The following is a 16,400-nucleotide window of genomic DNA, read 5'->3' as shown; positions in this document are numbered from 1 at the left end:
TTAGTTTTTAATGTGTTCCTCTTCCAGGGCCCTCTGCTTTTCAGCCAAAACTGATGCTCTGTGGGTAGTTGACGATTCAAATCCACACCAAGTTGTGCTGTCATTAAGTGTTAAGCTGCTGAGACATTCCAGATCTAGTCTTCTTCTTATCTTTGTACTTGTGATATCAAGTTGTAGGAGAGAATCAAACACTTCTACAGAGAACACCAGGTTTCGTTTCTGTATTGGCGGTGGCAGTTTCAGTTTTTCAGACCACTGTGGAATAATCATAGTGATAGTATAATAATGATAATAAGCCTTTCAGACCCTAAAATACACTTTAGGTGATTTTTCCCCCCCTGGGAAAATGATCAGAAGCCCTGCATTGCACCACAACTGCAATGTGGAGTTACACAACTGACGCTGGAATTAGCAGTCTTGGGTTGCTATCTTTCCGAAGCTGCTAACAACTGGCTGATTTATTTTTTGCAAATTAAAGTTGGGTGGATCAAATCAGTGTATTTCAAACTTGGCAACTTTCAGAGTTATGGGCTTCAACTCCCAGAATTCCCCAGCCAGCATTGGCACCTCACTGGGTTAAATGAATCTCAGTAAGATGGCTACAAATAAATTAAATATTGAGCAGTTTTGGAAATGTTTTGAACTCAAGATAAAGGGTGGAGCTACATGATCTCCAATATCCCATCGCCTCCCTGCTCCTTTTTTATTTTCCTTTACTTTTAGGCTAAGCATGTTTGAGCTGCACCATGTCCTGAGCAATGTAATATAAGTGTAATAGTTAACACAGCATGGGTTTCCCCCCATTTTTATTTTTCCCTGCAGCAGAAGACTCATAAAATAAAGTCTCTAAAAGCTCTTTAAAAAAGCATTTCACATATCCTGTATTCGCCAGCAGAGGACACTCTAAAACCATAATAAAAATACTGTTTCATCCACCTTTTTAGTTAAGATTTGCCCATTTTAGAAAGTCCGTTTTAGAAAGTCCGTATCTGCTTTTCATTTCTAGCCCCCCATACCATATTCGTTTTTTTAAAGTATATCGGCATGAATAGTTGATTCATTTGCATAGAGGGGGATCTTTTTCCCCCACACAGTTCTGCTTCTGCAAATTAGGACTGGAAATCAAGCTGAACACTTTAATGGACAAATCATTTGCTTCAGGCGCACGACTCTTATTTAACTTGTAATGATGCTTTTTTTCCCCACATGACAGTAATTTGTTGAGTGGAAGATGGCTGCTGCCTAGGTTTTTTTTTTCTTTAACAGTTGCATCCCTGACTCTTATAAAATCTATAAGAGAAAAGTAGCTTGGTGTCCATTGTGGGGATCCTCCTTTGATGCTTCCTCAAAAGATCTGCCACACTGTTCTTACTCTGAGGAAACTGGTATGGTTCCTTTGGATGAATGGTCCTTTCGTCTCCATCCCCTCCACTGCCGACACTGTCTTAAGTACTATTTTAAGTTCTGGATGTCACATTTTAAAATTAATTCAGGCAAACTGAAATGGGTGTAAAGAAAGGCACAAGGAATAACAGAATAACAAAGTTGGAAGGGATATTGGACATAGTCCAACCCCCTGCTCAAGCAGGAGATCCTATACCAGAGGTAGGCAACCTCGGCTCTTTTATGACTCATGGACTTCAACTCCCAGAATTCCTGAGTCAGCATAGCTGACTCAGGAATTCTGGGAGTTGAAGTCCATGAGTCATAAAAGAGCCGAGGTTGCCTACCCCTGTCCTGTACCATTCCATACAAGTGGCTCTTTCATCCCTTCTTAAAAGCCTCCAGTGATGGAGTACCACCACTTCTGAAGGCCGTTCCACTGGTTGATTGTTCTCACTGTTAGGGAATTTCTCCTTAGTTCTAGGTTATTTCTCTCCTCGATTAGTTTCCATCCATTGGTTCTTCTCCTGCCTTCAGGTGCTTTGAAGAATAGCTTGACCCCTCTCTTCTTTATGGTAGCCCCTTAGATATTGGAACACTGCTATCATGTCATTCCTAGTCCTTCTTTGCACTAGAGTAGACAAATCCAACTCCTGAAATTGTTCTTCATATGTTTTAGCCTCCATTTCCCTAGTCATCTTTGTTGCTCTTTTCTGCACTCTTTCCAGAGTCTCTACATCTTTCTTCTAATACGGTGACCAAAACTAGTAGTAAGTGTGGTCTTACTAAGGCTTTATAAAGCAGTATTAACACATCACGTGATCTTGATTCTGTCCCTCTGTTAATGCAACCTAGGATTATCGGCACAGGGAAAACAAGTAGAGTGAATAGAAATTGAACAAACTGACAATGCTTAACTTTGAGAAGAGACAGTTGAAAGGATATCACAGAGACAGCAATCAAGATCCTGAAAAGCCGAATACAAAACAAGGGTTTTGAGTTACAGAGCGGCGAATTCTGGTTGTCTGTCAGAAAAAAAATATTTTAATAGTAAAAGTGATCTGACATTAAAACCTAGGAAAATGATGGGCTTTCCTTTTCTGGCATTATCTGGCCTTTGTTAGAGATGTTTTAATTTAGATTCTTGCACAAAGCAAGGGATTTAATGGCCTAAATGGGGGCATTGTGCTTCTATAAAACACATTTTGCCACAGCTCTCAAAATCTGAAGCCAGAACTGTTGGATTCTTCAGGGGGAAAAAAAACCAACCTTTGTTATTTGAAATATCTCTTGGACATGGGGAAAAATGGGTTCCATCTAGAAAGAAACAACAGCAGAAGAACTTCTGGGAGAAGGAAAAGGAGGCAAATGAGAAAGATGGAAGTGTGAAGAATCAGAAAAGAAGAGGAAGAAAAAGGAGAAAGAGAAAGAATAACAGGAAAGGGACCTTGGAGGTTGAGTTATTCCCTCAGAAAAGAAAACCAACTGAGAAGTCATGGAGATAACCTCAGTAAGGGAAAGGATTGCCTCAACATCTTCAATAAAGCTGACATTGCAGACTTTGGACCTCAAAGGACAAATCTGTACTGCCAAAATGGCTTATCTGATTAGTTGGAGATATACTTTGATATAATAGTTGAACAGACTGATATTTCAAAGCTCTGTTCATAGCAAGTGAAAGGGGTGTCTGTGAATAATTTGATATTTCCTCCTTCTCCTCACATGGGGTCTATCCTATGTTTGCCTAGTGATACTTATAACCATTTATCTGCTCTCTGCCTTTCCACAAAAAGAGCTAACAATTACACTAGAACAGGGGTGTCAAACTGGCAGCTAGTGGGCCAGATGCGTCACATGCAGGCCACGCCCACTCTGGCTCCGCAAAGGCAAAAAACATCGTGATACGTCATGTGACGCGATCGAGTTTGACACCTGTGCACTAGAACGTAGAGCCTTAAAAAGAACTTGGGACATTCTAGCTGCTTAAAGATTGGTGATGTTTTCCAAAGAAATTTAGCACAAGGAAAAGACTGGAGGGAAGAAATGAATGGGGAAGAAGAATTGGGAGATGGAATGAGAAGTGAAATCAAGCTAGCTTAACCATTCAGCTGTGGAAAAAGACAATGTTCACCTGGTCTGAAGATGCTGCTGGATGTTCAGCTGCAGAAAGACTCTAATGGACCATACTCAGTGGGAATCCTATGTGTTTGCTTACAGTCTGGTCCTCTAAGATCAGAGGTAGCGGAGAATGAGCAACATCACTTAAAGGAGCCTGCCTGGATCCAGAGCTGTGCATTGTCTATGCTGTGCATTGTCTGCATTTACTAACTTTAATCTTGGGCTATACCAGGGGTCAGCAACCTGAAACAGTGAAAGAGCCACTCAGAACAGGTTCCCTCACAAAAGGAAAAACTGGGAGCCGCAAAAATATGTGCGCATGCACGTACATGCGCACATGCGCAGAACAGGGTTTGACTGAAGAGTGGAGCCAAGGCGAGATATTTTATTTTATTTATTTAATTCCATTTATATCCCGCCCTTCTCCGAAGACTCAGGGCGGCTTACAAGCTTAGCACCTACCCTGCATATTTGAATTGATTGTTTGAACTTTTTTAGTCCCACTTTTTTTTTGGGACTGCACATGGCAGAGGACCGGGAGCCGCAGGAGACAGCTGAAAGAGCCGCATGCGGCTCCGGAGCCGCGGGTTGCAGACCTGTGGGCTATACATTTCAGAGGGTGGTCAGCAGTGGTCATTCGTTTCCTCTCTTTAGCTTCCTCCTCTGACTTCTAATACACCCTTACTCCAAAGTTAGACAGCCCATTGTCAGCCATCCCAACTTGGCTGGCTAGCAGAGTAAGACTCTTGAGGCCATGGCTATAAAGAGCATCCCTTACTGAGCAAATGGGTTACAGCATAGCAAAGCCCAATCTAAAGATTCATGCCAAAAACCTCTGGTTCACTTTTCTGTTTCTCCTCCCTCCCCTTTTAGTTATCTTTTGCTGTCCAATTACTTTCAAACAAATTGTTTTGGTCACAGTCTCTGGCTTGGTGGGCAAGAGGGTGTTGCATTACATGATACAATTTTGCAACTGCTGGCGGCTCTCATGCAATGGCAGGAAGAAAGGTTTTGATTACCCTGAAGCCAGCCCTCTTTTATCCCACCCCACAGCTCCCTCCTCCCATTTTTAGGGCATGCTACAGCATGTAGCAAAGCCTAGTCAGGGTTAGGCAACCTTGGCTCTTTTATGACTCGTGGACTTCAACTCCCAGAATTCCTGAGCCAGCCATGCTGATGGGAAAGGGAGAGGTTTCCAAGCTGAGCCATGCTGACTCAGGAATTCTGGGAGTCATAAAAGAACCAAGGTTGCCTACCCCTGGCCTAACTGGTGCAGCATAGCAGTCCTGACAATTATATAGCTTTTTATCCAGATCCTCAGATTTATCCTTTATAGAAACAGTGTTTTTTTTGTAAAAGAAAAAGGTGCCGGAACTCACACATGTCATACAACCCGCCTTGCCTACCCTACAAGGTTCCATCCAAAAAAGGTGCCGGAACTCCGTTCTGAGCGTTCTATGACAAAAAAAGCCCTGTATAGAAATATATTTGCATTGCCTGAATGTTGCTTAAAAATAAATCTCATTCATCAGCTTTGACATCTTATGCCCACCCCCAAACACTACTAAAATATGCCTCTGTGTACTATGCCATATGGAGAGATAAAAATAAAAAGTTCTGTAAACAGCAATGTATAGCGCTTCTATTTATTAATCATTTTATGTTTACTTGTTTTACCAAGTACGCTTACAGTCTTGGCATACAAATAATCCAAGTTGTTGTTTTTGTAATAAACCAAGAAAAATAAATCTTAGTAATATCTTATCCATGATAAAAGTGTTAGCGATTTAAAAGCATTCAGTTCTTTTAAGCTGTAATGCAACGAATTAAGTTAACGAACATTTAGATGTGTGGATTCATCTAAATCCGATTCTTTCCATGCCTTTCTTTTTTTGCAGATTTCCACTCTAAAAGTTTAATCTCCAAAACTTTAATTTATAAATAAAACCAAGAGATATTTTTTTTGCTCCTTTTAAGTAGTACAGGTTGCCCTTTGGTTAATGATTCTAATTGGGATTAGAAACCCTGTCATTAAGTAACATGATTGTAAGTTGAAAAACCATGTGACCATGTGCTTAGTGATCAGAGTTCTTGCAGTCATAGTTGCCATCAATAAATGAGAATCTCACATATTCTAGAAGTGAATGCCCTTCCCTTCCCAGTGGAACAACCTGCCTCCAGAAGCTGTGAATGCTCCAACACTGGAGGTTTTTAAGAAGAGACTGGAAAGCCATTTTTCTGAAATGGTATAGGGTGTCCTGCCTGAGCAGGGGGTTGGACTAGATGACCTCCAAGGTACCTTCCATCATCATCATCATCATCATCATCATCATCATCATCATCATCATCATCGTCGTCGTCGTTCCCTTCCCTCCTTCTAGTCAAACTCCCTACCCAAGGCAGAAGATACCTTATTTCATCCCAGACAAATGGTTGCCCAATATTTTCTTGAAAACCTCCAGCAATGGAGCACTTACAAATCAAGTCCTAGGACTTTACTAGAAGGGAATAAATATTAAGATTGTTCAAAGTAAAGTGCATGAATATAAAGTAAATATAAAGAGGTTATTTGATCAAAGTTAAAAATGTATGCTGTATTTTGTTGTTTCTGGTGACTTCTTAGTGGATTTTTGCTGACTATGAACAAGTGAGGGGGTTGTCAAGAGTTGTTTATAGTTAATAGATAAGATAGAGGAAGAAGAGTTCCTTTGTTGTATTTTTGGAGAAACTGAGGTTACTATGTTAACAATAAAGGAAAGGAATATAAAGCTAGTTTATTTGATTAAGGTTAAAATATATAGATTATTGTTTCTCATCACAGTTAATAGATTCTTCTTGATTAGAATTAAATGATGGGATTTTAAGAATCTGTTTAACTATGAGATGAGACATTGAATGAAGTGTATTTTTATTTATTTATTTATTTATTTATTTATTTATTTATTTATTTATTTATTTATTTATTTATTTTAATCCCATTTATATCCCGCCCTTCTCCGAAGACTCAGGGCGGCTTACAATTTAAGCACAAACCAATGTGCTTAGCAATTTCTGTTGTAGTATTAGAAAAGATAATAAGCTATTGCAATTGTTTGTATTTGTTATGATGAAGGTCGATGTTGTTTACAATAATTTTTATTTAGTATATATGTGTTTTTCCTTTTTGTATTTTTAAAACTTTCTCTCATTCTACTCTTTTATATTTTTCTTAGCTTCTATTAGTTTTTTTTATCTTGGCAGTTGTAAACTTTAATAACATTACTATTATAAAACCTGTAGCACAGCTTCAAAGTGGTTTTCTTCAGCTGTGCTAAATCTTCCCAAGGTTTCAGAGGCTATGTAAAAGGTGGAGACTCGAATGGGTGCATTGGGAATTCTCAGAACTCAAAAATGCGAGCTGATTGCAAATGGGCTTTTTAACTTCTAGAAAAACAATTACAGGATGATGTCTTTTTTCCTGGGGAAGAGGAGAAAAAAAATCGTCCTTGAAAAGGTGAGGCTAAAGCAGGGGTCTTCAAACCTGGCCCTTTTATGAGTTGTGGACTTCAACTCCCAGAATTCCTCAGCCCGCATGCCTGGGCTGAGACCCCTGGGCTAGAGCAGCTATTGCACTCAGGTTTCTTGCTCTTCCCCCCCCTCTTTTTAACTGCTTTTATAGGGAGAGTAGATTTTAGTTTCAAATAAACATGGGAGTAGTTTTCGCACTGCTGCTTCAACCAGAGGCTTTTGGTTTGATGTTGAGTGTTCTCTGTTAGCTGAACGTTTCTGCAGAGAGCGATGTAAAGCGTTGCTTTAAGTGTGATTTGCCAAGGAAGAAGGATGTGTGTTTTACCACGTTGTACTTCCACAGCAGTTGGCTGACCATTTTTGCATTCCATGTCCAGCTTGAACCAAAAGCCCTTCCCTTACAGATTCTTGCATTACTGTATTCAACAGGAAGCAAGAGGAACGAGTGCAACAGGTACGGAAAAAACTGGAGGAGGCACTGATGGCAGACATCTTGTCCCGGACTACAGACCCAGCAGATGTGGATGAAGTTGAAATGGACAATGGAGAAGAGGCATAAGAATTAAATAATCAGGTATAGTCCAAGCTTATGGACAAAAGTGTAGTAGGATGATCGCTTTCTCTCTCTCTCTCTCTCTCTCTCTCTCTCTCTCTCTCTCTCTCTCTCTCTCTCTCTCTCTCTCTCTCTCTCTCTCTCTCTCTCTCTCTCTCTCTCTCTCTCTCTCTCTCTCTCTCTCTCACACACACACACACACACACACACATTTCCTTCCTTCCTTCCTTCCTTCCTTCCTTCCTTCCTTCCTTCCTTCCTTCCTTCCTTCCTTCCTTCCTTCCTTCTTTCCTTCCTTCCTTCCTTCCTTCCTTCCTCATCTCCATTTCTCATATGGCCACCCACCTCACAAACAAGTGACTCGGGTAGCATACAACAAATCTTTCCCTTATATTTTGAATTTCACATAGTGGGGAAGGACAAGGAATTAAACCATATTTCTGAGGCGCTGCAAAATTTTGAGTTAGAAAAAATCCCTCCTCATAATGCTTAACTACAATGCATTTGAAATGGAACCCTAGACAGAAACAGTTATTTTTTTAAAACTGTATTCTATATAACAGTTTAAAAATGAGACAGATCCCAGGGAATGCTTTATTGTAGTGCCTCGAGAGGATGGGGAAAAAAAATAACATTATGATGTATGATGGACTCCTTTGACTAAGCTCCTATTTAGTCCAAAGCCTCCAGTGTTTACAGATACTCCTGTCTGTAACAATGGCTACCAATTCTGAAGAATTCTCTTCGAGCTCTTCCCCATTGCAGCCTATCTTCTCATCCACTTATTTATCTGCAGGCAGCGCCTCATTTCTTGCACCAGACAAGAGGCAGATGGGACCCCCTTCCAATTTTTTTCCTCCCGCCTTCCAATTTCTGTAAGAAATAACAGGAACTTAAGCCAGTGACAGCTCAATCTTTCTGTGCGCATCCATTGAGTTCCGTTGGACTAATTTTCAGCTGAACGAGAAGAGAAGAAGGATGAGAAGTGGATTTCTGTAGAAAATTGAGGCTCTTGGCAAGTTCAGTTAAACTATTACAGCCATCTTGAGACTTTGGAGTATATGGAAGCTTGTGTTAGGCTTTCTGGGATATGTTGGGCTATAGCTTTTGAAAGAACAATTATATATCATTTAAAACATCATCATTCATTCCCTTTCCTCTCCATTTTTTACAGGTACTTTAAAAAGAGAAAGAGACTCCCAGATAAAAATTTCTGGAAATTGGAAGCGCTTTTATGTTTTCCGTTGGTCTTTTGTGATAGAAGAAGAGGACCTCTGCACATTTATATAGCTTTCTAATAGCATTAAAAACCAATGCCCTTTTTTGGCTCTTATTATTATTATTTTATTATAATATTTTTGATGTACATATCTTGTTAAGAAAAGAAAGAAAAAAGGAAAAGAAAAAAACCCTACTCTTTATTTTGTGTCTTATGACTTCAAAAGTCTCATTTTTATTTTTATTTTATTTGTTTGGCGATGTCAAACAATTCCTGAAGACTGAAGCTGAGCTTTCAGTACCAAGTTGCAATCCTGTAGCAACTACCTGGTAAGCACTAAATAATTAGCAGTTCTTTTATTTCTAATGTGTGTGTTTTTTGCAAAAAAAAATAATAGATCAGGAAAACAGATTGTTTCCCAGTTTTAAAAAAAACAAAGAAAAATTGTGTCATGATTTCTTGTACATATATTATATAAAAGATTTTTTTATACTGGAACTGAATGAAAAAAAACCTGTAAATTGACCCATCATCATTCTCTAAAGAGAAATAAATACTTTTATTCAGAGAAGTACAATTTTTAGAATAATGTACTATAATTTAAGGCAAGGCTCTTATCTCAATTACTGAGCATTAGGCAGAGATAATATTGTTCAGTGAAAGTAGTGAAAACAGAATGTCGAAGCTGCTACAGCCTTTGTTAAGTTTATTGGGAAATTTATTTGCACTCTGACACAATTACGGAAGCACTTCAATGAGAGTGCAGTTTTCCTACATCTGATTTGGAGCCTCCTTTTTGTAAAATGGGGAAATCATGACCTACCTCACAGGGTTGTTGTGGGGATGAACTTGATAAAAAAAATGGAAAGTACTTTTTCAATGAAATGGTTTTCCCAAATAAATAGACATGGATGCACAAAAAATGAATGATAATTATTACTTGTATGATAGTAAGTGACGTAGGATAGTCTTGCAGTTCACTGGTGTTTAGTCACCAAGGATGGAAAATTATATATTTAATTTTCAGTTAAAAGATGATAGTAATTAGAGAGATGATAGATTGATAGATATTCTTTAATACAGCCATCGACCAGATCTCACGCGATAATAACAGGAAATTGTCTATATCACAAGGTAAACGCTGGATCCTGTCAGCTAAAGAATTTCAACTGGCAAGGTCCAAGAGAAGAGCCTGTTCTGTTGTGGACCTCACCTTCTGGAATATTCTCCCATCAAAGATGTGATCCACACCCATACTCCTGGCCTTCTAGAACCTAAAATCCTGGCTCTGCTCCTTGGTCTGGGGCTCCAGCCTGCTATATTGGGGATGGCTGATAGGATAGAGAAAATTCTCAACCCAGGCTGCCCATCATCTTGATTTTTAATTTATTTTGTGGAACTTTTCATTCCAATTGTAATTATTTTTTTAGCACTTTTAAACTTGTATTATATCATAAGTCACTTAGAATCATTGTATTATTGAGATGGGCAGCATATAAATTTAATCAATCAAAGGGAATGAAAGGTGTAGATAAGACTGAATGAGTCAGCCATCTCCAACCTGGCATCCTCCAGCTGTTTAAACCAGTAACTCCTCAAATTCTCAACCAACTTGACCATGAATTTTAATACTCATAGAGGCACCATGTCGAGCATGATGGAAATGAATAGTAATTTTTTATGTTTCACTGCAAGATAACCTTTTGAGGCCCATCCCTATGATGAGATAAAGTTAAAGATTTGCTTCTGATGGATAACATTGGGTGTCAGTAGATTCCTGGTGGAAAGCAAAGCTAGATTCTCCTGAACATGCCTTTGGACTCCTAAATGAGCCTGTTTCTTCAGACATTGCCAAGGACATTGTTCAAATGCAGATATGGAAGAATTGCAGATAAAATTGAATGAGGAGTTTTTTCTCCTCAAGATGCAATGCACTTTAGCTTTATTTTCTCTTGTTGGCCAGGCAACTTTAGAAAAGCTGCATGCTGTGTCCAGTTCTGGTCACTATGATACAAAAAAAAAGTTGAGACCCTAAAAAGATTGCAGAAATGAGCAATAATGATGATTAGGGGACCGGAGACTAAGCCATATGATAAACGATTAAGGAAAATAGGTATATCTAGTCTAACAAAAAGGGACGCGGTGGCTCAGTGGGTTAAGACACTGAGCTTGTCGATCAGAAGGTCGGCAGTTTGGTGGGTCGAATCCCGAGCGCCGCGTAACAGAGTGAGCGCCTGTTACTCGTCCCAGCTTCTGCCAACCTAGCAGTTCAAAAGTACGTAAAAATGCAAGTAGAAAAATAGGGACCACTACGGTGGGAAGGTAACAGCATTCCATGCGCCTTTGGTGTCTAGGCATACCGGCCACATGACCACGGAGATGTCCTCGGACAAGCGCTGGCTCTTCGGCTTTGAAACAGAGATGAGCACCAGCCCCTAGAGTCGGAAACGACTAGCACGCATGTGCGGGGGAACCTTTACCTTTACCTTTAGTCTAACAAAGAGAAGGACTTGGGGTGATATGTTAGTAATCTTCCAGTATTGAGGGGCTGTCATAGACAAGAGGGGATTGACCTATTATCCAAAGCACCTGAGGGTAGAACAAGAAGTGGCAGGTGGAAGATCATTAAAGAGAGATGCAACCTAGAACTCGGGAGAAATTTCCTGACGGCGAGAACAATTAACCAGTGGAACGGCTCCCCTCCAGGAGTTCTGGTTGCTCCAACACTGGATGTTTTTAAGAAGAGACTGGACAGCCATTTGTCCAGAATGGTATAGGATTTCGTTCTTGAGTAGAGGGTTGGAATAGAAGACCTCCAAAGTCCCTTCCCATACTATTATTCTGTGTTTTATGTCTGTTTTGATTAGAATTTCTCACCATCTTGTAAGCTTATTACAGACAGCAACATCGTTTAGTGCTTGGGGAGAGCTAATTAATTGCAAATTAGACAAAGTTGACTATATTGGCTGAAAATTCTGGGAACTAATGGAGATATCAGATTGGAGAAGGCTAATCTATTTGTTGAAGTGAGAATGTTTTTGAGAAAGCCAACCTTTTGCAAACACAAAGAGAGCCTGAACTCACCCTAACTCCCTAGGTTTTCTGTAAGATTAAAGCACAGTTAAGTTTCCCATTTCTTGGCTTTGAATAAAATTTTAATCTGCATTTGAAGATGTATATTTGAGAATAAAAAAATGGAAAATTGCCTATTGGGAGAAAAATTAGCAAATATATATTTAAATACAGATTTGAAGATACAGGTTTTTTTTTAGGAATTGCACATTGCTAGGGAAGTGAGACAGAATGGCTTTCAGCTGAATGGCTGTAAAAGTGACAGAACGCTTTTCCTACTCCTGCTTTGAGGGTAGAGATGCTCAACTCCCTGCTGTGTTGCTTGTCTTCCGTTGCTAGTTTGTACCATTCTCCCTTAGCAAATAATGTCTGCTTGGGGAATCTCTACCAATTATCAGGCTTGTTGGTAGCTAAATTGTGTGGAAAAGCTGATTTGGGAACAGTGTCCAGCAAAAACCATTCATCTAGTAGACTTGGAACCTGATGAGATTTTCAGAGCCTGGTTACAGAGACGCTACACTCAGAGCATGATTATTTTTCCCATAAATTTGGCCTCTTAACACATATGTGTAAATGAATTTTAATGGCTTTATAATAATGTGCACTGAACAACTTATTTTTTTATTTACTCAGCTTCTATCGTGATTGTCTAAACTGAACACTTAATTGAGTTCTATGATCTTTCCTACTTCTGCCTCTCGTTGGGCTAAGTGGGTCCTAACGAACCTTATTTCACCCTTAGCTGTACCAACATTATAAAGTCATATTGTCCTCATCTTGTTATTAGGTTTATGACCGAGCTTTATTTTTGTGCCACACATGAATGTCATAATCCCATCTTGGTGAAGCCACATATGGAATACTGCATACAGTTCTGGTCACCGCGATACAAAAAGGATGCTGAAACCCTAGAACAGGGGTCTTCCAACTTGGTCCGTTTATGACTTGTGGACTTCAATCTGAGGGAACACCTGCTGCCGGCATCAAGCTCCCTTCGTCCAGTGCGCTCTCACAGGGAGGGCCTTCTCAGGGTGCCGCCGGTTAAAGATTGCCGGCGGGTAACACCCAGGGGGAGGGCCTTCTCTGTGGGTGCACCTGCCCTCTGGAACCAGCTGCCCGTGGAACTTAGGACTGCCCCCGACCTTCGTTCATTTTGCCGGGACCTGAAGACCTGGCTCTTCGAGCTCCCCGGCCCAGGCTGAGTGTTTTTAGTTTTAATTGGGGTTTTATTCTCAGGGATTAAATTTAATTGTTTTTAATTTTTGTATCACTGTTTTAAGTACCCTGTAAACCGCCCTGAGTCCTTCGGGAAAGGGCGGTATATAAATCCAATAAAATAAATAAAATAAACTCCCAGAATTCCTCAGCCAGGCATGCTGGCTGGCTGAGGAATTATGGGAGTTGAAGTCCACAAGTCATAAAAGGGCCAAGTTTAAAGACCCCTGCCCTAGAAAGTCTGAAGGCTACATTGTATGATGAACATTTGAGGGAGCTAGGTATGTCTAGTCTAGCAAAGAGAAGGTTTAGGGGTAATACGATAGCTGTCTTCCATTATTTCAGGGGCTGTCCCAGAGAAGATCTCTGAGGTCTCTTCCAGCCCTGTGATTCTATGTTCCACATTCTGTGTAAGGACAAATGCAATGTGAAAATGCTTAGGCACGATGTGGGGGAGAGTATGGTGTGCTTTGAACACAGAATGGGGGTGTCTCCACACCTTGTTAGTAGATTGTCCTTGTCATGTTTGTTCTGTCAGACCAGTTCTATTACTGTGCATGTTGACGCTAGGAGAATTTATGTAGAGTAAGATTTGTCCAATAATATATATGGATATCTTGGAAAGTCTTTTCTATCCATCAGAAAATTCCAGCATCAACAAACAAATCTGTTCTGCAGTTTCTTTGTGAAAGTGCTATAAGATATATTTGTTTTAATAAAAGCTGTAACAGGCAAGAAGTCTCTCGGTGAGATGGGACTGAATCAAAGAGCAAGGCAATTGCAAATGTTACGATCCTTCACATGGAGTTTGTTACCACCTGAAAATTAAATCAGTGTGACAAATTCTGCATTCTGGATGGCAGTTGTGTTTACTATGCCTTAGCAATACAGTAGTATTTTTAAAAAATAAATTATGGCCCAAATTTATTAAGTGTGAATGACAATTCTGATTCAATTGAAACAACAACTTTGAATTATTGCCTAGTCTTGAAGAAAAGGAATCTTATATTTTCCCAGGAAATGAAAGTTCAATTAAGTTATGCAACAGAATCAGAGAAGAGAAAAATTCAGCATATTTTCTTAAATAATACACTGAATATCTGCTGGTAATGGAATTCAGCTTTTTACCATAGTCTTGATAGCTGAGTTCCCATGGCAATTGACGTGTTTGTAGCTTGGCAAGTTTTGAAAACTTGAAAACTTTGCAGACCAGAATAAACTATAGCTTGTCATTTAGTGTATTTTGTGAATGCAACCAATTCTGATTTATTCAGTAAAGCAAGCTGGGCATCCCATGATCTTCAGGAGTTCATTTGTAGCCTTGCCCCTCCCCCCTCCAAACTTACATTGTAAAATAACAAAACTTTGGTAGTTTGATTGTGGTCTGTCTTTCCAGGTTTTGGGTGGATATGAAGATGGACATGGAAACATTATACTCCTGGAAGATTCATGATTATAATGAAAACACATCTAAACCAGGCCCTAAATGGAATACTGTTGCTGCTTTTGTCTACCTAACCTTATTCTCAATTGTCATCCAAATCCTTATTTCCCCATCACACTATTCTTGTCATGCCAACAAAGGAGAATATTTGTAGTTCAGGGTTGAAATGAGGGGTCCTTGAAGCTCTCTGAGCTTGGTTGCTTTCTTGAAGATGTTTCATTACCCAAACTAGGTAACATCATCAATGTTAGGTGAGGATGTTACCTAGTTTGGCTGATGAAATGTCTGCAAGAAAACAAACTCAGAGAACACCAAGGACCCCCCCCCACACACACACTTTTCTTGTCAAAAATATCAACTGAATTCAAAAGAGTGAATTTCATTGAGCATATGTATAACTCTTCATTAATGTTAAGAGCAGCAAAGCAAACATCTTTCCATATTTATGGACATTGACACCTGGTCCCTCCAAGATATAGAGGACTTGAGGAACATCTGCAGGACCTTCTCTCAGATAAAGTTGACTGGATCTTCTCTGAGCTGACACTAGACTATGTAGGTCCTATGGACTTGATTGAGGCATGGTCTGGCTTAGTTACCTAAGAATGCCACCAAGGTTATTTGCAATGCCTGAATGGGAATCTGAATGGGGAAGAACAGACTAGCAAGACCAAGCATTTGTGGATTGGGGGCTCACCTTATCCAAAGATTGTTTATGTTTAGTTTTGAATGGAGCTGTACTCCCCCAGACAAAACTGATGCCCAGTTTGAGGGTCCCATTGATTTCTCAGCTTTTGCTGGATAGGTAGATAGTCCTGTGGCCAGGAGGGCCTTTGAACAAATTCATCTGTGTGTCAAGTGTGCCTATCCTGAATGAGACTGTTCCACTTGGTCCTTCGTGCCTTGGGTTTTGATTGGACTATTGCAATTGAGGCTGCCTTTGAAGATGATCTGGAAACTACAACTGGTCCAAAAAGCAGTGGTGCCTGCAGTTATGGGCATGCTACAATGTACCTGTGGGAAAGAAAGTTAATTGCCCATTAAGAAGGAACTGTATGAAGTGGTCCACATTTGGACTTTGTAGAGCAACTCCTGGATATTTATTGCTACTAGGAAATTTCCTTTTTGTAATGGATCATTTATTTATCCCCCCCCCCTTCTTTTTAAATTTGAAATTGGAAGTCTTATCATAATTTACCAGACTAAACTTTTCTGCTGTCCTCTCTGAGAAAACTTTATAGGGACTTTATATTCTATAAATGGTTTTTAAAAGCATTCCTTTAAAATGATGGAAGTAGAAAATATGGTTAGCATTTCTTATGTCTATCTACTCAATGAGAATGGACCACTTATGGAAGCCCTTTACAAAGTTTTCACAGGAACCTTGTTTTCATGCCAATTTCCTGCTGAGTCAAGCAACAGTTCATTCTACCCAAAGGTGATTTAGGTAGCAAATTTGGATTTTATAGCAATTGGGACAATTCCCCCTTCTAACATTGCTTATTGACCCCAAGGCAGCACATTCTGAAGCTCCACACAGTCCAAATTCCCAGTTACCCTGCATAATAAAAAATTTTCACACAACAAAAAACAAAATTGTTAAATAATTTGGGACCAATGTTAGTTCCAAGTATGTTTAATAAAACCAGTTTTAATTTTTATCCATCCTTGCAATGTTTGGTCTATTTCTGGGAAATCGCTTCCACATCAATAAGCATACAGTATATCTGGCTTATATACAAATAGATGTGAGTTCTTTATAGTTTTAGCTACCTGATCTCTAAAAACTGTACCTGCGAAATATATCCAGCATACCTGACTTAAATGTAACAATTACATTTGTTGTATGGAATCAGCATTCAGGGACATTTTTCTGCTCAGTGTAAAAG

At 39.6% G+C, this 16,400-nt stretch overlaps 1 protein-coding gene across 4 annotated transcripts in view; it reads left to right on the top strand.

The window, feature by feature from the left end:
• The window catches only part of MBD2 (methyl-CpG binding domain protein 2), a 68,773-nt gene extending 52,601 nt beyond the window's left edge, over positions 1-16,172 (top strand). Inside the window, exons 6-8 of one of the 4 annotated variants that reach the window (XR_014024861.1) lie at positions 7,438-7,582; positions 8,736-9,109; positions 14,464-16,172. Coding sequence is in view for 2 of the 4 variants with exons in the window: in XM_081315682.1 (XP_081171808.1) it covers positions 7,438-7,567 (130 nt within the window). In the remaining 2 variants the exon portion in view is untranslated. Of the gene's footprint in view, positions 1-7,437; positions 7,583-8,357; positions 8,537-8,735; positions 9,704-9,914; positions 10,058-14,463 lie in introns of those variants that run through there. The other 3 variants (XR_014024862.1, XM_081315682.1, XM_081315683.1) reach the window with 3 other exon arrangements.
• Positions 16,173-16,400: the final 228 nt, after the last annotated feature.

Source organism: Vipera berus (genome assembly GCF_964194415.1).
Source record: "Vipera berus genome assembly, chromosome: 2".
Lineage (NCBI taxonomy): Eukaryota > Metazoa > Chordata > Lepidosauria > Squamata > Viperidae > Vipera > Vipera berus.
This window is presented reverse-complemented; position numbering and strand designations above follow the sequence as displayed.